General features: G+C 40.5%; 1 protein-coding gene across 3 annotated transcripts in view; it reads right to left on the bottom strand.

Moving 5' to 3' along the window:
• LOC124645399 (protein NDRG3) overlaps positions 1 to 22,996 on the bottom strand; it is a 75,163-nt gene that overhangs the window by 39,738 nt on the left and 12,429 nt on the right. For all 3 annotated transcript variants that reach the window (XM_047185203.1, XM_047185205.1, XM_047185204.1), the window contains one exon: positions 19,018 to 19,196. In XM_047185203.1, the coding sequence (XP_047041159.1) occupies positions 19,018 to 19,196 (179 nt within the window). The remainder of the gene's footprint in view (positions 1 to 19,017; positions 19,197 to 22,996) is intronic.

The following is a 22,996-nucleotide window of genomic DNA, read 5'->3' as shown; positions in this document are numbered from 1 at the left end:
AAAAGCTTGAATTTTTTTCAAACAATTTTAATGTTGGTGTTGCACAAGTTCGCAAGGTAGAATTTTAACTGAAAGTGCTCATACTGCTAAAACCGGCGACGTTACGTCTGCGACCTATTTATGGAACAATGCAAAAGTTGAAACTGGAACAATAATGATTACGAATGTAAAAGGGCGAATAATAGGAACACGTAATTAGACTAGTTTTGTTTTACTAAATCAAATCCGTCACGAGCAATGTACAATTATGTTTGGGTATTTTTTTAAATAATTTGTTACGTTATCTTTTGTAAAACTTTGTTTCGATTGTTTTAGAAGGGAGAGAGCGAGGTACCCCCACAAGTATTTCTAATTACTTACTAGGGTTATCCCATTTTCAAAAATTGTGACTACTTTGAGACAAATAAACATTTATGTTTTCATTTTTATAAATAATGCGTATTTATGAAGAACTAGCTTTTGCCCGCGGCTTCGCTCCCGTCAACTGACTTCTCTACTTTACCCTATTTTTTTTTTCATAAGAACCTTCTCCTGACAATAACAAACACAACAAAAAAAGAATTAGCCAAATTGGTCCAGGCGTTGTTGAGTTATGCGCTTACCAACACATTTTGCGATTCATTTTTATATTATAGACATGGAAAATTAAACACTTTGAAAACGATCGGTCGCCCTAAGTACTTACTAAAATAAATATGTTTCTATTTCATTATGAAAGCAAAAAATACTTTGATTTACAAAATATTTTCTGCTTAGATATCCTTATAAACGATCGTATGTTTAGATTTCGTAGTAAAGTAAAAGTTCACACGAACATAATGAAAGAAGAAAGGTAAAATGTAAAACAGTACAAATCAATACGCATGCGACTGGAATTGAGTACGCGACAAAGAGCTCGCCTATTTCGTTTGACATTTTGCGTTTCATACTTATTTGCTGAGATCTTACTGCATAAACACGCTTTACCGATGATACTTAATTAATCATGACCGTCCGAAATAATTTACAAGCCATAATTTTAAATTAAATCAAATTATTTGAGTATGGGAGAAACTAACTTATGTCAACACCGCCGGTAAATTGGATGGCCGGTAAAATAATTTAGATCAATAAAAAATTAGGCTGATTTATTTTAAATATAATAATAATGCTAATTTGATACACATTTTACAGCACTTCAAATGACTAACAAAACAAAAATCTTAACACTTAATATTTAATTATATTAAGAAGAAAGTCCTGAACTAACAGGCCAGAGCAATAGGCATGATGACAAATTTTTAAATTCCTTTGTATGATGTAGGTATACGTCTATTTTATATGAAAAATTATTAATTTTAAGAAAATGCGAAGTTTTTTTATCAAATAATTGCATTTTTCTCTGTCCACTTTGAATCCGGCGCGAAAACGCTTGTCAGTGTCATGTCGTCACTTGTGACGTCACGACTGAAATTACAAGACGCAAGTAAACAACGCTCGTGCAATAATTAAGTTTTTTGTGTTATTAAATATGAATTCGAAAGTGCATAGGTGTTGTGGGTAATCCTGATAAGTTATTTGTGTACGTTCCTCACAATAAAAAAATACGAAACAAGTGGCTTAAACTTGCAAGGCGAGATTCAAAAGCAATATTGCCCAGGGTACAACTTTATTTTTGTGAAGATCACTTTGATGTAAGTTATTACATAGTTCTCTAGATTCTAGCATAGTTTATAATGTAAATAACTATTTCGAGGTTAGGTTTCATCTCTCATTGTTTTTTAATTAAACTAGTATACTTACATGGAAGTTTTAACATTTCTAAATTCAGCTGAACAAAAATCTTTATTTGATGCCAAAAACTTTCCCAGCATTATGATATCAATTCTAGGCAAATTAGCGCTGTTTGCCTTGATAAATCCGGGCTCCATAACTCGTGTTATAAACAATTAATTAATTAAAAACAAAGATCGCAGTGGAAGTTCACAATAACGAAATGTGACGTTCGCGCGCTTTCGCGCGAGTTGTTTTGAGAAATGACGTCACGAGCTCTGATTGGTGTTCAAGATATCATGGCGGATTGCCTTATTTCGTAATTTTATTTTATAAAAATACATATTAATCACATTATTAATAAAGAAAACAATGCGCGTTTTATATTCCAAGCTTCAAGTTTAATTTAATAAATATATTATTTTAATGATTTTTGATTACTGTCATCATGCCTATTTACTCTCATTCTCATAGCCCCAACGAACCATACCTTTCAATTTACGGAGCAACAAAATCCAGTTAAAAACAGTAAGATCATACAAAATTAAATGTATGGGAGTTGCCGTCGGCACGTAAAGCGGAGTGGGCAACTGTGTACGTACCTATAAAGATAGGGTACCTATAAAGATTCTTAAGTTATCAGCGTGGTTTTTGTGGTAATCAATGTGATCAGCTATTCTTTCCCGAGTATTATTCTATTCAGGTACATTTGTGACATACTAAAAAATGAAAGCAACACAACAACGAACGTTCTGTAACATAAACACGAACATGAGTTTGTTGTTCTTTGCTTTTATTTAGTCCAAACAGAAAATGTTGGGTAAAATATTGAAATATGTACACAGTGTACGGTTTAGAAAAATAGATGTAAGTGTAGTTTGTACGCAAAAGCATGATTGTGATGGGAACAGTGTAGGGCAGGGATGGCGAACCAATGGCACGCGTGCCCGTAGTGGCACGCTGCTAAATAATTTGGGCACGCCATTATTTTGCAAGTTTTCAACTGAAATTATGTACCATAAATGTTTTTCGTGGATTCTTCCCATATTCAGAATAGAGCCTATTTTTTTAAGAGATCTAAGCATTAATGTAAATTTGAGAATCAAAAGCAAGTCCCTTTGTCATAATCTCTTTCCTTTTCATGTTAACTATTTGCCATAAAGGCACGCCTCTATAATTATGACTGTGTTTTCTATTTAATTTGGCACGTAAGTCAATAAAGGTTCACCATCCCTGGTGTAGGGCATTTTAATTTTGCCCTGCTCTCATGTTTATGGCAAATAGGTCACGCGCACACTCAAGAAGGATGCTTTAGATACAGAAAGTTGTACTTTTAACTTAAAGTTTTAATTTTTTTGCTGTTAGAAAAAAGCAAAACTATATTTTTCTTTTCAGATGCACGCGGTAATTCACAAAGTTTTGCTTCTCTGCTTCAGGCACCAAGAGATCGATTAAATCTTAAGAGTGGCTAATAGTTGGAGGCCATCCATACAAAATATTCAAAACTTTTGCGAGTCAAAGGTGTGTGTAATGTACCAATACTAACTTTATTCTGGTTCCTGCATTATGTAATTTGGCGTCTATGGACGTCACTGACTATCGTTTATTTGTTTAAATTAGATCAATGAATTTGGTAGTGGTCTGTGCTTGTGTTTAACGGCATTTTTAATAAATTAACAAGGATTGTCAAATGGCCGAAGCAGTGTTACCAATATAAGGTGACTAAAATATTAATATTCATGAATTTTATTAACATGTAAAGTTTACCTTTTACTTCCATATATTACGAAAAGCAAAAACTATAATAGTGTACGATTGCCTCAAATTGGGGCATCTATGTAAACAAGTTAATTCCGATGTTATGTTACTGATCTAAGTAACAGCCCAGTCAGAACTGTCGTTTTACGAACAGCAAACGGAACATAAAAAAGTTTATACTTCATAAACTGCAGCGACACGGTCATTTAGCACAAAGCTGGAAACAAAAAATCCTCCACTTCAATAACGATAAAAACCATTTTCAGTAACAAACCAATTTGGGGTAGTGACCCAAATGCCGAGCGAAGAAAAAGCATTCCGTATTCGCGACCCGTTTTAAAACTCATATAAACTTGTCACAGAGTCCTTTTCAAGTATTCTTTGACACTGTCAGAAGGTGATGAAAACGTGCATGAATGGAAATGGCGCATACATAGCCGTGTCAATGTAGTAGAATGCCATATCATTTGTAAAAACTGAGCTACCGATAGTAACGTGTTATTCATCTTAATTTATTCTGATATTCAAATCACGTTCATAATATCTATAAACAAGAGTACGCGAGTTATTTTTGCGCCAGAAACATTGCTTATCCGGAGGATCATAATGTTCCATGAGTAAAAATAACTATCGTTGGGTTCGAGAGACTAGGAACTTTAATATTCCTTGTTATCTCGAGATTTACTTGTAAGTATGCGGTTTGTTTCAATTAGATTACGTCATGATAGTGGAACCTACCCAACGTTAAAACACTAGTTTTCAATTATGCGACTTGTTTATGTTTCGACTTTTCGAACTAACTTTAATTTATAGTCATTATCTTAGAACTATCTCTATTTTTAATTGAAAAGTGCTTTATGGTTTAGCAAATTCGTTAGTTACACTCTCATGGCACTCGCGAATTGGTTGTGGACATTGGCAGTGAGTATGATTACAAGTATGCGCGGGATATTTTATTTATGTTAGAATATATTAGCATTTATTTACTTTCTCGTCTACTTGTCTTGCGTTAATGCTAGATATCTAAATGCGTTACAGCCATCAATTCCGCATGTTTCCCAGGGTACCAATACGTACTAGGGTTGCCTGATAATAATTACGGATAGTAGAACAAATTAATGAAATGGGAAAGGGGTATCTTACCGTACCGATCGCTAGTAAATGGCACAGTGCAAGCAATCAACTGGAGTGTCAGTGTGATACTCCAGCCAACATTGTCGGTATTGCCTACAAAGGCTGGCTGACTTACACCTATAATGATATTGATAATTACTTAATTTATTAGAGATCTTGTTTGTAATAACAAGGTCTGCTTTGCATATTATATAGATATGTTTCTTAGTTTCCACGTATTATTACATTGTTACTATAAACCCAAAATTAATAACATTCAAATATCGCCATCACTTGAAATCTTTTAAGCTTTTTTTCAATAGGTTCAGGATTAACTGATTACCGTAAAAGGTTTTCCGAGTAGGTATTTTTGAAATGAATGATTGGGACAACGTTTTATCCTTTTGTAACTATAACGAACTAAAAAAGCTGTGTTATACAAAAAACATGTGATAAAGTTTCGAGCAGCAGGTTGTAAGAGTCGGGGCGGGACCGAGGTCACAATAAGGGAAAATGTTACGTAATTCGACGTCGGGATTCCGAATGAAAATAAAACTCGAATGGAAAATGTGGTTTTCGGCTGTTACTTTCCAAATAGGAGGAAATTGCATAAAGCAAAGCGGACATAAAGTTAGGTTTTGAATTGATAAATCACATAATTGGTGCTGGAATAAGCTTAAAATATGCTGTTATATTTAGATCGTAACATAAGTGACATTTTAAACAAAACGTAATGAGAACAGCGTCTCTAGAATTGTTGATAAGGGGTAGGTAGTCTTATTAAACAAACTAAAATAAGAACCGGTAAAGTGAATTCAGATTCGCGCACTGAGTCTGGTTTCGTAGGTTATCATTAGTTCCAAGTAATAGTCACAAATATTATTTTTCTCGTAAGCAAATTAAATGTTTGAGCGTCTTTGTCGTCTAGGCATCTTGTTGGGTGATTTACATATCCTCTCTTATAACTTCGTGTTTCGACCGTAGAACATTTTGTGACGTGGAAATAATTTATACACTTCAAAAGTTTCTTCCCTTGGAAAAGTTTTATTCAGAAATAGAAGCCACTTAATTTTTATATACTTTGAGGCACAATAAAAATGTAAGTTTTCATGTAAACCAGTTTTTAAGAATTAACCAATTTTTCTATTTGGCTTAGAAATAATAATAATACTGCGCCCCGCAGGGCATCTGAGGCGGATGACGGGGAGTAGCGACCCCGCGGGGCTATATATCCGAGTGCTCCAGGGAGAGTATACTGTCCCCCATCTCCGGCTTGCCGGAGTGAAGCATGACGGGGGATAGGTCTCCCGCCTCTTGGCTTGCCTTCATCGGCCGGTCAGAGTGGAGTCGCTAGAGTAGGGTTAGCAGCCCGCTCGGAGGGTAGGTGCCTCGTGGTAAGTGGCGAGTGGGCCGGTGATGCTGGACCCACAGGGAGCGCGTGATCTGCGTTTAAAGTCCGCCGAGGTATCCTCACCCTTCAGCCGCTCATGTACCTGTTGCCCTTGTAGCACGTCTCTGCACCACTGCAGACCTTTAAGTTGCCCCAGGCGAGATTTGCCTTCATCCACATTGACCTCATAGGACCTTTGCCGCTGTGTCAAGGTTTCCGGTATTGTCTCACCGCCGTCGATCGCTTTACGCGATGGCCTGAGGCAATACCCCTGGCAGACATCACTGCAGAAACCGTGGCAAAGGCCTTACTGGGTGGATGGATTGCCCGATTCGGCTGCCCATCGGATATCGTTACCGATAGAGGTAGGCAGTTCGAATCGGCCCTCTTTAAGTGCCTATCCGGCATTGCTGGCTTTCAGCATCGTAGGACCACTGCCTACCATCCAGCCTGCAACGGACTGGTGGAGCGATTCCACCGTCAACTGAAGGCTGCAATCACCTGCCACGCAGGCAGCAGTTGGGTGGAATCTCTTCCACTTGTGCTGTTAGGAGTGCGCAGTGCCTTCAAGGAAGACGTACAGGCTTCCGCTGCCGAGTTAGTGTTCGGCCAGCCACTGCGCCTTCCAGGCGAGTTCTTCGACCCGCGGGTCGAGGAAACGGTCGACATGACCGATTACCTTTCTAGGCTTCGGAGTATTGTCCGGAGTTTGCAGCCAGCACCAGCAGTCAGACACAACAGCCGCTTCAAGACATTTGTCTTCAAGGAGCTGGCTACAGCCACAGCACACTCACCACACAACACTATCGCACATAACTCACCACAGTCACCACTCGACAATAACACTCATCACTACTCACCTGACGCGGGTAACCGAGGCTTACCTTCGGCTGACGATGGCGTCATCAGAACGACGCGGTCAGGACGTCGCGTCCACTTCCCAGCTTATTATCGCCCTTGAAGGTCTCTGGGGGGGGGTGATGTGGTGACCTACCTCTTTCGCCACTTATTGGTACTGGCCGGCTGGTTTGGCAGCTACGTTCGTAAAAAGGAAGACTTGTCAAACCAGTCGGCAGTCGGTTTTTTCTCTTTGGTAGGAAGAAAATGTATATTTTTATTGTCTCAATTTATCTTGTAAATATTATGTAAATATATCGATGTAAATACCAAACCCCATTTATATTTCTTCCTACATTTTCCGGCTGTTGTGTCTGACTGCTGGTGCTGGCTGCAAACTCCGGACAATACTCCGAAGCCTAGAAAGGTAATCGGTCATGTCGACCGTTTCCTCGACCCGCGGGTCGAAGAACTCGCCTGGAAGGCGCAGTGGCTGGCCGAACACTAACTCGGCAGCGGAAGCCTGTACGTCTTCCTTGAAGGCACTGCGCACTCCTAACAGCACAAGTGGAAGAGATTCCACCCAACTGCTGCCTGCGTGGCAGGTGATTGCAGCCTTCAGTTGACGGTGGAATCGCTCCACCAGTCCGTTGCAGGCTGGATGGTAGGCAGTGGTCCTACGATGCTGAAAGCCAGCAATGCCGGATAGGCACTTAAAGAGGGCCGATTCGAACTGCCTACCTCTATCGGTAACGATATCCGATGGGCAGCCGAATCGGGCAATCCATCCACCCAGTAAGGCCTTTGCCACGGTTTCTGCAGTGATGTCTGCCAGGGGTATTGCCTCAGGCCATCGCGTAAAGCGATCGACGGCGGTGAGACAATACCGGAAACCTTGACACAGCGGCAAAGGTCCTATGAGGTCAATGTGGATGAAGGCAAATCTCGCCTGGGGCAACTTAAAGGTCTGCAGTGGTGCAGAGACGTGCCGTGTGGTTTTAGAGCGCTGGCAAGCCAGACAACTCTGAGCCCAGTTACGACAGTCCTTCCTAACCCCAGGCCACACATAGCGGGCTGCAATCAGCCTGGCAGACGCCTTAGTACCAGGGTGACTCAAGGAGTGCAGGCTGAGAAAAATTGACCTGCGCAGCTCCTTGGGTACAAAAGGTCTAGGCGTGCCGCTGCTGAGGTCGCAGTACAGCTGCTGTTGTGAACCTGGGACGCTAACCAACTGCAGACGCAGTGAGTTGTCCCCGGCGAGCAGCTGCTGCAGCTCCTGGTCATCTTCTTGTGCTGCAGCGATCCTCTCGACGGGCACAGGTTGAGTAATCTCCTCAACCCGCGAAAGGGTATCCGCCACGACATTATCCTTCCCGGAGATGTGCCTGATGTCAGTAGTGAACTGAGCAATCAGGTCCAGGTGACGGAACTGTCGTGGGGAACAGTTTTCTTTACGAGAGGTGAAGGCGAATGTGAGAGGTTTGTGGTCCGTGTAGATCACGAAGTCACGAGCCTCCAGCATATGCCTGAAGTACTTCACGCTCTCGTAAATAGCGAGCAGTTCACGGTCGTAAGGAGAGTACTTAACCTGCGCGTCGCTCAGCTTCCTGGAAAAGAATGCCAGAGGCTCCCATGCTCCTCCGGTACGCTGCTGTAGAACTGCACCTATAGCCTTGTCAGACGCATCCGTGACCAGCGCCATCTTGGCGGTGCAGTCAGGATGCGCCAACAGTGCTGCTCGACACAGACTGTCCTTGCAGCCCTGGAACGCCTCACGTTGGTCCGCTGTGAAATTGACAGGGTGCGAACCCTTCACGGAGTCGGAGAGCAGGCTGTTGAGAGGTGCTTGACAGGCTGCGGCATTCGGGATGAACCTGCGGTAGAAATTTAGCATCCCGAGGAATCTGCGCAGCTCCCTGACCGTTTTTGGCTCAGGAAAATTCTGGACAGCCTCAACTTTGGCAGGCAACGGTCTCGTCCCTTTGGAAGAGATGTGATACCCTAAAAAATTAACCTCCGACGCACCAAAGACGCACTTAGCACTGTTGATGACCATACCATACTCTCGCAGTCTGGTGAACAGCTGACGCAGGTGCAGCTCGTGCGTCTTTTGGTCTTTCGAGAACACCAAAAAATCGTCAAGATATGCGTATGTAAAGTCCAAACCCCTGAGCATCTCATCCACGAAGCGCTGAAACGTCTGTGCGGCATTTCGAAGCCCGAACGTCATGAACGGAAATTCGAAAAGCCCGAACGGAGTCGTGATCGCAGTCTTCGGGATGTCATCCGGATGCACTGGAATCTGGTTATAAGCCTTAACTAGGTCAATCTGCGAGAAGATGGTACAGCCAGACAAGCTGTGCGCGAAGTCCTGGATGTGCCGGATAGGGTATTGATCCGGGACAGTGCGTGCGTTCAGCATCCTGTAGTCGCCACAAGGGCGCCATCTATTGCCCTTTTTAGGAACGAGGTGAAGAGGCGACGACCACGGTGACTCGGATAAACGGCAGATACCGGACCGCAACATGTCATCAAACTCGGCCTTCGCAATTTTTAATTTGTCCGGTGCTAATCTGCGTGGGGATGAAGATACTGGTGGCCCTGGCGTAGTACGAATGTGGTGTACTGTATTGTGTTTGGATGTGTCGTGTATGCCGCGAGGTCGAGTGATGTCGGGATATTCCCGCAGTATGTGTGTAAACGCGGAATCACCGAGACTCACCCTCACCGAAGACACATCATCAGAGCGGCGGACAGGCGACGCCGGGGTGGAGAGCGTAGTATGGTTGTCGATGAGGCGTTGGTTCCTGCAATCGACAACCAAATTATAATAAGACAAAAAATCCACACCTATTATCGCCCTTGTAACGTCTGCAACAATAAATCGCCAGGCGAAGTCGCGGCGCAACCCTAGGTTTAATGTTAAGCTCACAAAACCGTAAGTGTTTATCACAGTGCCGTTTGCTGCACGCAGTTCATACTCTGTTTTTCCTAATCGTCGCGGAATCGCCGACCGGGGGTATACACTGAGGTCGCTGCCGGTGTCAACCAAAAACTGTATCTTCAACCTTTGGTCGGTGACGAAGAGGCGACCAGCGCTCGGACAATCATCGGCCGCCATCACAGATTGCCCCGCGCATTTCCCGACGTTGTGTAGTCGCACGGTTTAATACACTTCTTAGCGTTATCACCGAACCGCTGGTGGTACCAGCACTGCGATCTTCTGGAGCTGGACCGGTGACGTGAGCGACTACGGGAACGGCTTTTGTTGCGGGATAACCTCTCGAGCTTGAGCGCCATCTTCTGCATCTGCCGGTTTAGCGCGGCGATCTCGGCGTGCAGACCGCTGGTGGACGACGACGGTGCAGTGGCGACGGCAGCTGTTGATGCCACCTGCGCGGGACCGGTGATGACGTGGATACGGTCCGCTAACTCGGCCAGCTCGGCCAAGTCCAGCTTGGATTGCGACGCCACTATGGTCTGCGTACCTGCTGGCAGACGGCTCGTCCACATCGTCCGCAGAAACTCCTCGGGAACACCTGGACCGGCGAGGTTGAGGAGGTGCCGGTAAAACTGCGACGGCTTCCGGTCGCCGAGCTCCTCGTGCATGAGAAGCTGCTTCACCTTCTCCTCGCGTGAAGCTGACTGCCTCTTGATGAGCTCGGCCTTGAGCTTTTCATACTTATCGCTGGCGGGCGGGTTGGCGATTATGTCTTCGACGACGTCGGCGTATTTCGGGTCGAGGTGACCCGTGACGTAGAAGTATTTCGTCTCGTCGGTTTTGATGTTCGCCAGCGCGAATTGCGCGTCCATCTGCGCGAACCAAAGCGCCGGCTTCTCAGGGTAAAACGGTGGAACTCGCACGCCCACGCGGCATGCCTCCGCAGCGTCGATGCCGACTTTGCTAGTCTCAGCACCGTCAACGTCGGCTTTGCTGATCGACATTGTTGTCGTGCTCAGACGGGGTCACCAAATGTAGAAGAAATATAAATGGGTTTGGTATTTACATCGATATATTTACATAATATTTACAAGATAAATTGAGACAATAAAAATATACATTTTCTTCCTACCAAAGAGAAAAAACCGACTGCCGACTGGTTTGACAAGTCTTCCTTTTTACGAACGTAGCTGCCAAACCAGCCGGCCAGTACCAATAAGTGGCGAAAGAGGTAGGTCACCACACCCTCTTGTTGCTATTCAGTGACTGATTCCCGGGGGCCCAGTGAGTTGGCGAGTCTCCACCTGCCATTTTTACGTGTATTTATTACATTGTTATCGGCAGGTGCCATAGTTCCCGTAGTTTCCCCATTCCTAGTCCACTAGCATCCCATCACAATAGCCCAAGTAGTTTTCATCCATAGTTAGCAATAGTTTAGCACAGAACCGGGGATTGTCCTTGGGTACATTTCTATAGTGTATACAGGGATAATCGTCGGTTTTGTGTCACCATTTCATTAAAGTTGTCTCAAAAGGGCTTCAGCGTGTTGGCTTCGGCCCCACGTTCGCCTCCCAAAAATCCGGGACTCTATAGTCCCGAGGTCTGGTAGAGACATACAAGATAATACTGCCTATCCGAACTTCTCGGAGTTGATAGCAGTCTGAAGGTAAGGTTATGAAATAATGTTCAAGTAATGTCATTTCCCTTTTATCAGCACCGGGCTATTCAGTCTCGAAGGACAAAAACACAGTTGACAGATCATTTCAATTTAAGTACGAAGTAGCGGCTTAGGTTTCGTGAGATACGAAGGTATTTCAAGACATGATATGATGAATCAAAGTGCAGGAAAACCGTTATATGCTTTAGAAATGGTTCAACATACGGCGTAAGACACTTGGCTTTTCTGCTCATTCCGATTTAGCCACCCGTGCCGCCACCATCACAAAGTCTCGTCGGAGCTCAGTGTCACATTTATGAGGTCAAAGCCCAAAGCCAAGAGCTTGCAATTTGACAAACTGTTTCATTTTCCAGTTACTTCCAAAGTCTATTATGTAATGTTTGCCAGATGCACTAATTATTATTAATGTCTTCCAGCAATAGTAAATAAGAATATCTATTGCTTATCCTTCAAGTATTCATTGTAAAAAAGCCGAATTTGTGTATTCAGGTGGGCTATGAACTCTTCTAAGACATGTTTCGATAAAAGCGTTTCTTTATATTTAAAAACACACGTGTTTCGGAAGGCATGATAACTAGTGGTTCCTGGCAGTCATTTAAACATCTTTGGCAGTCGTTAGGGTAGTCAGAAGCCCGAAAGTCGGACAACCAGTCCTATCAACGAATACTGGGTTGATTGATCACTGGGTTGATCAGGTCTGATAGATAGGCGCCTGCCTATGCTCTTTGTGAAACACTGATAGACTGGAAGTCGACCCCAACTTAGTTAAAAAAGACTAGGTAAATGGACGATAGGATTTTTTTCAACCAACCTTTATTGATTCTAAATATTAATTAAGAACCTAGAGTCAACATGCTGTACAAATATAATCCGCGAATCTGAAACTTTTAGAAGTTTTATATATATAAATGATACGCTCTAGCAAGCGTTGAAGATTTATTGATATTCTGTAATTTACCGTTTACAAGGAGCGGCACGGGCCAGTGAGTACCGGGCCCGATTCATTTTAACACTAAAATATAGGAGACACGAGGGTAACTGTGTGCTTCCCGAAGCATTGGTAAATAAATTAACGCCTTGTGGTGCAGTCCAGTGAAGTCCAGTGCCATCAGCGCGTCTTTGCTGAGGGTGTAAACCTGTTTACGTAACACTACTTGAGTGGCACACCGCCTCTGACCACACATATGTAGCTATACGAACAATATAATTATGTTTGCTTTAAAGTACTGAGATAAATTTCACCAAAAACGGTTTCTTCTTAAGATCTTAAAGGGCTATGAAGTCTTTCTAACAGGTACTTTTATCAGCGATGATTTTTACCATATGGATGGTATTAAACTAAAATTAACTAATATCTTATAAAGCGAAAATGTATAGGTTTCGGTGGTGATTTTTTTGGGAATATTAAATTCAATGGTGAAAGGAATACAAATAAACGGCTCTCGTGCAGAGCTTCATTCGATAAGTACTTATATACTGTATATTGAATACCTACCGGCTCATCATCTTCATCCTCCAAGCCTTTTTCTCAACTATGTTGGGGTCGGCTTCCAGTCTAACCGGATGTAGCTGAGTACCAGCGCTTTACAAGGAGCGACTGCTCTATCTGACCCCCTCAAACCAGTTACCCGGGCAACGCAATACTCTTTGGTTAGACTGGTGTCAGACTTACTGGCTTCTGACTACCCGTAACGACTGCCAAGGATATGATTTATAAATAAAGGAAGGATTTATTGAATACCTACCGTCTATCTTAGCAATTTCATTTAGGAGGTACAAAGTTACTTATACAAAAACTACGAAGGTAGATATCGATAGCTACTAAGCTTTAACATCGAAACCTCAATAATAATGCTGTATGATGGACAGCGGATATTGTGATCCAAGGCTTTGTGGAGCTTAATTGATTTATAGATACCTTTCCGAATTTGTTATCAAAGGCAATTGTGGGTTTTCTGTACGTCCCTATGTATTATGAATTGACGACACAATCTTGGTAATATTGCAGTAATTTTTCGTCAAAACCAGAAAGGGTAAAACAGTAGGTAAGCTAGTAACACACCTACTGCAATTTAAAAAGATTTATATGTGTAGCCAACCAATACCGCGATACCGCAAGCAGCTTGCGCAATAGGAACTAAGTCGATAATGTTACATTAAGTGTCATTAAAACCAGTCTCTGCAACGAGTCTGGTGTCCAGTACCACCAATATATGGTTCTAGAGAGTACTCGGTCGGAAAAAGCACGTACTTTTACTTAGATCTCAGAATATAAGTACTAACTAACACTATACTTTGGCAGATAGTAGACGACCAAAACAAAGTACAAGTTTCACGATCAAATTACCAATATATAGGTTTTAATACTTCGGTGTGTATAAATAAAATCTTCATATCTTAGAACGACTGATTCTTTTGTCGTCTCATCATCATCATCTCAGCCATAGGACGCCCTTTGATCTCCACAGATACCTGTTGGAAGCGACCTGCATCCAGCGTCTTCCGGCGACCTTTATAAGGTCGTCTGTCCACCTCGTTGGTGGACGTCCTACGCTGCGCTTGCTAGTCCGTGGTATCCACTCCAGCACTTTTCGGCCCCATTGGCCATCTGCTCTGCGAGTAATATGGCCAATGGGATGCCTCGTTTTGGATTCGATCACGTAGAGAAACACCGAGCATAGCCCTCTCCATAGCTCGTTGAGCGACTTTGAGCTTTGAGATGAAGCCGATAGTGAGAGACCACGTTTCGGTGCCGTAAGTCATCACTGGTAACACACATTGGTTAAAGACTTTCGTCTTGAGGCACTGAGGTATGTCGGACGAAAAGACATTGCGTAGTTTCCCGAACGCTGCCCAGCCGAGTTGGATTCGGCGGTTGACCTCTTTCTCGAAGTTGGACCTACCTAATTGGACTACTTGTCCTAGGTAGATATATGAGTCAACAACTTCGAGTACCGAGCTTCCAACAGAGACTGGGGTGGGCTCAACATGGACATTTGACATAATTTTCGTCTTGTCCATGTTCATTTTCAGGCCCACCCGTTGTGAAACTTTTGTTGTCTGCTTCCATAGAAACGAATAAACCATTTAATTTTTAAATTGTTTCACCGAAATCCCTTAAAGACGCCGCTTTAAGTTTCAAATATCATTATAACTTTTAGACTCGAACGATATTGCCAAAAGACGGGCTGAAGCATTTTTCATAATTTCAGAGCACTATAAAACTAATGAGTATTGTAGAGCCATCATTTGAAGTTCATAAAAGTGGGCACTAGCTAGTGGCAGTTTAATGAGACATAGGGCTGTCTAAAGTCCGTACATGTCAGAGTACCGGCCTCAAATTATATCGTTTTTGTTTATTTTAAATGTGTAAAGGTACCTGTATATACCTCTAGTTATTGAATAGAGTCGAATTCTATGGTATATCGTAAGGTTAACAATGCTTGGTGCGGTCAGTCCGTAGACGGGTGACAAGACCATCTTGTCATGACGAGTTTCCACGTGTTTTTGGGAAGGTAAGATAAATTGGTGGATCCCGATAATTGCTGTCATTTGAAAATCTTTGCCAGTCCTCACGGGTCAAGCCAGAAATCAGGTTGCCCGGAAAACATCCAATATAGTTGGAAAAGGCTGGGAAGGAAGATGGGGAATCCTATATCTCGAATAGGTTAAGGATTCTTTCAAATTAGACGTTTTGTATCGGAGCAGCTGCGGTGCGGCGCGTGTGGCAACGGTATGTTTGTAGTCCGGGGTGCGGTACGTTCATTTGTCTTCATACACTGGTTGCAAACACCGCACGACGGGTACGCCACAACCGCACGCCTAATTTAAAAGAACTTTAATACTAGTTTGTTAGTACTTTTAGTTGCAGCGACAGAAAACTTTTTTGAATACAATTACTAGTTGTAATGAAATTGAGACACAATAGTAGGGTGTGATCCACGGACAGTTTTTCCACTAATTGGAATAACTGGTTGAGCGCTGCACCCGTTGGGTTAAAATTTGTGCCGACATCTGTGACAATCTGACTCTTTGATAAAACGAATCGTTGGTTTGAATAATATCAGCTCAATTAATTGGTTTCATTTAACAACCGCATTAATTAATTGCCTTGCATGATCGCTGGCGCTGAAGGCTTTGATAATTTAAATCATGAGTGTGGAGAGAGTACACAAAATACTGGGATTAACATGCATTATTTGACTCATTTGTTTTGAAGTTGCAACGTATTTCGTTTATACGAATCGCATTTAAACTACACACGGTCAGTCGACCGTAGTTTTTATAATTAAACAACTTTTCAGTTACGGCACAGGGTTAAAGTTTAAAGCCAACATCAAAGGTTCTCAAATGCTGTGCTGTTATTTACCTGTCTACCCCTATTTCTGTTACATGTTTTAGGGTTTATATAAAAGTATTGAAAAATGAATAGAATCCCAGGCAGAGAGTTTATTAAACATAGGATGTCGAAACAGGGAAGAAGAATGTTGGTAAAGTTTAAGCACTAATATTATTGCCTAGATCCGCTAAGTTTATATTTCCGCATTGTTTTATCCAGTACCTATTAATAATGGCTCTTGTTAATGGACTAAATACAGGCAGCGGGTGACCGTGACTTGCGTCTTTTGTCTATCTGCCTATTGTGCGCGCTCGACAAATGGCGAGTCAGGAAATCGATATTGAAAATAATTACCTCGTATTTAATTGTATCTTAAGAAATCAAACATTGAAAGCTTCTGACTTATTTGATTAAGCAGCAGAAGTGCTTATTTAAAATAATCCAGCAAATGTCCTTCGTAAAAATATGCCACCCTTTTTATTTCCACTCCTGAAAAGACGCGCTCAACTCGCGTTCATCTTACCTACTGTTATTATTTTTAGATATGCATTTTTTGTCATACTTATTACATGTCTAACCGCTTATATCATACAACATACAAGCCGTTACAAAAAAGAGGAACATCCAAAAGTTATTTGATTTTAAGGGTGACGGGTATTGCAGAAGTCATAAAGGCTTATTATAGTTATTATATATTACATATATTGCACGTACTCAAGCTTTATTGTGGAAGGGGAACAAACGAAAAGGCAAGACGGTAAGTAAGCCACGAGTACGAGTATTATATTGCAATTGTTTCAATATAAGTATATAATATAATAATATAGCAATTGTATTGCAATACCGACTCGTAATAATCATCACGAGGAATGGAGAGCAATTAATCCCGTCCTCAAAAAAACTTTAGCTTCAAGATTCATTCAGATGATTCATTGAAATAATGGTTTAGAATGAATGATCTTGGAATATCAACGAGAACTATAAGTTTCCCCTAAATTCTGTTCGTTTAAATTGGAAAGAGTAGACAGGAATCCGTGTCGCTAGCTGATATCTAGAAAATGGCCACGTAGCCAGCAGACAACCAAATTGCATGGTCGCTGGTAAACTAGGTAATATGTAACGCAGTATCATGAAAACGACGAAGTTATCATTCCTCGCTGAACGTTATCCCATGGCATTTAAAATTGGATAGTTAATTATAGCTCGTCGATGAAATAAAAGTCCTCATTTTCGTTTTATTTAACAGTATTCTAGGCATCCTTTTGTGTCAGTTAATTAGCACATTACACAGCCTGTTAGTACTGAAGTGTTAGGTAACACGATGATGACCGACCCGGCAAATTGTTTTGGTTTTCTATCAAACATTCTATCTATTTGAAGAGATACCTGTAATTTGTTTAGTGCTTAAAAATAGCACAAAAAGTTTTATGACCTTTAATAACTTAAATTTTAATTTGAGTTTCCTTTGACTGGTGATGTGTAATGTTGAAGTTATCTCCATTTTTGTAAAATTTCAAGTTATTACTGCGTTATTTAAGGGTCCCGGTAGCCCTTTGAAAGACGTACGTACTTAGATCGATTGTCGACCGAGTGCACGAGACGCATATTTGTGCTTGTAAAATCTCACTCACTAGGTTCTTTTAAAATCCGCCAAACGACACAAGTTGTGCCGATATTGACCTGGACTACCGGATAACATCATGAAAATCTGGTTTTGTACCCGTCAATGTAAATGTACCTACCTGAAAGCGTCGTCTTACTTTCAACCAGCACCCAAGTTACGTAACTAAACTTTCGTAATCAATATAGCCGATTATTACACCGATGATCTAGATTCCCGTTATGTCGATTTAGTCGTTAGTACCTATAAATTTTTACTATTTTCTGCTTTTAAAAATTCATAAAAAATACGAAATGGTTGTAGGATCGCCACTAAAGTCGTAAGCTAAATAGGCACGGACACGAGCGTCAAACGTCCAAATTAGTTCATACGCAACGACGAGCTTACGTGTGTATCAAAGTTTCCAAATGCCAATTGCATAGTCTATGCCCATGTCCGAAAACGTTGCGTGGCACGTCACATACTACACGGTAGCACTGCATACCTACTAACCATTCCCTGTTAGTCAAATTTCGTGTAATGGCATAAATGAGGTCAGTCAATTGAACACAAACTCAATACACATTGGCATTATAAACTACAGCAGAAAAATACACATTATGCCTACTTGTACTGAAATAACATGTGTATTTTCATTCATATGTATATTTCAACATGAGCTTTTACCAATAAAAATAACACGTGTCGGAAAAGAAAGAAGTCCTATTTTAAGTCGTATATCATTTTGTCTGGAGATACATGTAGAATTGTACGAGGTTGCATTACACATCGGGCTGCACAAACGATGCACGGCGTAGCTCGTGCCGCAAATTTTCTCATCACGGCCAATAATACCTATCTTTCACGAGCCAACAACAACTCTTTGATCGGATTGAATGGCCGATATGCATGTACTACGTACTTATGCAACTGCGGAAGTTGTCGCTAGATTTTTTTAAGAAAGTAGCAAGGATTGTTTTTAAGTTCCTTGTTTACAAAGGTAGGAAATCCTGGAAGATATTGTTTGATGAATAGTAGTAGGAATTTCAAGTTTCGTAGCAAATGTAATCAACGTCTAGTACCTAAGTCTATTTGTAATAGATATTACAAATACTAGAATAGTTTTTAATTTTAATTGTAAAAATAATTAATGTAACAGTGTAAAAATTTAAAATAAAAGTACTTAAGAAATTAATAGATATTAGATGGTACATATTATCATTATATAACATGAATAAATTACTAAAATATACAAAGTGTGTCGTACCTAATCACGTTAAATTCAATTCGTTAGTATATATCGATTAGCACAAAGAAAAAAAATGTGCGAGAATTAGAATACCATATAAGAGTCCGTCATTACAAACAACGGAAATTCTCCCTTGAAAACTGACAGCTGACAACTGGTCAAAATATTCGATACTCCTAACTTTATCTCTGCTTTACACATGATGTTGTAAATTATGAAAACGAAAAATGACTCCTGATGACCATTGAACTAATTAGGTTAATATTTTTACAATTCGCCATAGAATATCATAAAGTATATGTGATAGGATTTATGTAATGTGATTAGGTACGACACATCCGATATAGGGTGTTCACTTACAGTTAAGGCCAAGATCGTGGTAGGTGATGATAGCTGGCTTGGAGCGGTCGCCTTGCACGGCTACGACGATGTCGCCGCGGTCGGTGCGCACACGCACTTCCGCACATCCCCCCTCGCCGCTGAATCGACGAGCGCTTGGAAACTGGAGTTGGATGTTCTTAAGCTCGATATCGTCCATGCTGTGGGGAAAAACACCTGTATAATATCAATATTTTACAGTGTTATAGCATTTCAAATTATAAACGAGACTGTTTGTGCTGGTATAGATTTTTTATCCGCCGAAGGTGCGTTAACCATACAGTGTGTGTAAATGTACTGAAATGAACTCGCTCCCTACGTTCATTTACATCAATCTGCAGGATTAATCTGTGAAACTCCAACCAATGGAAATACCAACCTTTATTGCAAAGGTAAATAATAAAAACGAAACGATTTCGTTCCACGAAAAGGCATGGTTGGTTTTAAGTTTTTAATCATAGCGAGCGCGAACTGCAAACAGTTCATGTGAAGCATTTTTACATACGTTTCATTTTTGGGGTTCTGTTCCTCAACAAGTAAATATAGGCCTTTATCGTTACACCCTATTACTCAAGCGTGTAAATTAATCAAGTCTTCATTAATATTTTTTTTTTGGTATTTACGACAGTGAAGCTCCAGTTTAAAGTGTTCTCTGACCGTCGCAAGTAATTTTAAAAGTATATTCATTTGAATTCAGATATAGTTCACTAACTGTATTTGTATGAGTATGTATTTTTTATATATAAAAGAGCAAGACTTTACAGAAAGGATCTCTACCAAACTAAAAAAAGGGTGCTTTAATTACTTATCATTTCACAGGGACCCATTGATATTTGCAAAATCTAAAATAAACAGGCGAAAGACAAAGACTGAGGATACGGAACCAACCACTTCTTAATTCAAACGATCGGCGTGCGACTCAGATGTGCATGTGGCCAGTTTTTCTATTACGTTCAGCTAGTCGGATAAAATTCACTATTGCCAAAAAAGGTTTGTTTCGAAAACTGGCACATGATCGGTTTAACGAAAAAGTCATGAGTAATGGAATAGATTACTTTGTAATTAATATTGCTTTCTTGTTAGTAAATGAAGTATACTTTTATTTTAAAGTAAACCTTCTCAAGCAAGCATGTTGAGAACAAAACTTACGATTAAAACTTTGAGCTAGACCACAGCGGTTAAAACTTAAGATTTTCTAAAGAACTTTTATAAAAAATCTTCATTTTAGCCTTCCCGCACACGCTTCTTGTTAATCTTTTATCAGCGGTATCAAAGAGACCACGGACAAATCATCGACGTAAAATCCTACTTTTCATAAACGTGAAGGTTTGTCAGGAAGTAGGCATGTTTGTTACTGAAGATATTTAATTATATAATTACAAGACCGTATAATAAAACTGCCCATGCTTATGATTGCACGTAAACACGGTGACCAACGATAACCACTATCCATAATTGAATGGGGACTTAAAGGAAACATAACCTTTACCTACACTATATAACTTAACCACGGCTAGGGACGCCCTCTATTTTTATTAAGACACGTCTAGACATAAACCTAAATAGTGGCTTACATGTGTTGGCTGGTTGTAGCCACAGGTACTATATTGGTTAATAAAACTGCAAAGCTTAGTGTAGAATAGATAAGGGCTCCTTTGTTTAACGACAGTAACTTTCCAAAGAGAGGAAGTTTAATGTTAATGTTTCATCATCAACGTCATCATGACCACCTTCCCTCATTACATTTAGTAGGATTAGTAAGTGGGATGTATACATTCCAAAATCTGAGTGCTTTTTTGCATGTACTCGGTAATTTTGTAATTCAGTTAAGTTTACTGCTGTGTAGTGTGTATTGGGTGACTATACACCCTACACACTATACTATTGCAGTATTAATCTGATGGAATTGAGTTATTTATGGAATATTTTTTTCAATATATGGAAAACAAGCTGTGCCGAGAAGCTCTATAGAAAATTTCACCTGTCAGTTTCAGAACGACAACAAATTCGAAAATCGTGTATTAGAAAGGATCCCGAAGGAAAACTTTTACGAAACCAGTAGCCGCAACGAGGCACCTGTCTGTAATATGGTGCGTCTGGATGTTGCACTCAGGATTTCGATTTTTGTATGTTGTATAAATCATATGTATTTTGTTAAAACCATCTAGAGTTCAATACTGTTATGATGTGTAACGAAATGTTTATGCACCTAGCTATAGTGATCGATTTCGATCAACCGATGCAACACAATGTAATAAATTCAGTTTGTAACAATCATCGGTTTTCTATCAGATAAACAAAAGCATGAAATTAACAAAATCCGTCTAAAAAGCGTCTACAATTCTGAATTAAACTAGTTGTGCTGTCTTCAAAAGATATTTGGGATAGAAGAAAATAATTTGTAGAAAAGTACCTACTGTAGCGTGACAGAGCACAGGTCTTTCCAGTTTTAAAATTCTACTTACTATCATTGGTCAGAAACAGAAACACAAATGAGTTATAATCATTTAGTAGAGAACAAAAAAATTGCTACAAACCTCTTTGATAATAGAGCCGAACAATGCAGGTCGAGCATTCAGGGCTCGTCGTAATTTTTTACTAATCATGACCTTGGACCGTATTACCCTAAGGACGTTATTCGTTATAAGGAAGGTCAGTTCATTAAATTGCTTTAGTTTACTAGATTTAATCTTTTTTTTCTATGGTTTTCATTTGGGTAAGCTACATTAGAATTTACTTAAACTACTAAGGCAGAAAAAACATCAACTCTTACTTCTAAGCAGAACTAGGTTAAGAAGACGTGGCAAGTAACGGCGAATATACCGGTTTCCAATGAGGAGTTTCATGCTTAAGTTTACAGACCTTCGCCGAGGTTTAAAGGCACTTTAAAAACGAAAGTAAGAAATATCCGTTAGAAAAAAGGTCGAGACATAGGATTTGGCTGGAGCCTTACTCAGGCAATGCCCTCACCCCGCGCGAGGGGGCACCGAATCGACCGGGCTTCTTGGCACGGAGCCAGGACGAGAGGTCGGGATAACAACGCCACTTTCTGTTTGTTTGAATACGGGCACACCAGGCAGGACCATAGCTCCCAACCAAGAACAACCCTAGAAACCATTGAAATATTCAAAGAATAATTTGCTTAGGTAAAAGACACCATGAAATTAACGGATAAAGCTCTAGGAAAATTGTTATGAATTAAAAAGCACTTCAAAATCAGTCACAGTACTTAGATTTTATTTTTAGAATAATTTGAGGCATAGGAGGGTTGAAGTGTAGGATTCTCTCCCACCCACTCATTTCTTTTATGAGGGTAGACTTTTCTATTTACCATTAATACTAGGATAGTTAAGATAATGCAAAGGATAGTTTGCAAAACTATTAACTATAATGAGTCTTTCTAGATTAAACTTTAATGTAGCTCAACATTTGAGTGTAAAATGATAAATCTATACATATAATAAAATGATAGGAAAGTCAAAACTGTACATTGAATATTTAAAAAAAAAAATACTCGGGTGGTGATCCATAATCGATTCTGAACCCAAATATGTAGTTTTTAGAATTTTTGTCTGTATGTCTGTTTGTCTGTATGTTTGTCCCGGATAAACTCAAAAAGTACTGCATGGATTTAAATCAAATTTTGCATGACTATTACCTGAAGGCCGGTTCAACATATAGGCTATATATTATCACGCTATCACCTACGGGGGATGAGCAATGAACGATTAAATGCACGAGAACGCAGACGAAGTCGCGGGCAACAGCTAGTAGGAAACTAAAAGCCAGCTTCCTGAGACCAAAGTAGCACTTACAATTTCAAATAAGAAAGCAATGTTTGTTCAGGCCTTGCGTGATCAATCCAATAGGTTCCTAATAGAAGGGCACCCATATTTTATGCAGTTGCAGGGACATTAATTTAAATAGCCTATCGACTAATATTCTTAGAACCAATATTTGC

The sequence above is a fragment of the Helicoverpa zea genome, chromosome 31, assembly GCF_022581195.2.
Source record: "Helicoverpa zea isolate HzStark_Cry1AcR chromosome 31, ilHelZeax1.1, whole genome shotgun sequence".
Taxonomy (NCBI): Eukaryota; Metazoa; Arthropoda; class Insecta; order Lepidoptera; family Noctuidae; genus Helicoverpa; species Helicoverpa zea.
This window is presented reverse-complemented; position numbering and strand designations above follow the sequence as displayed.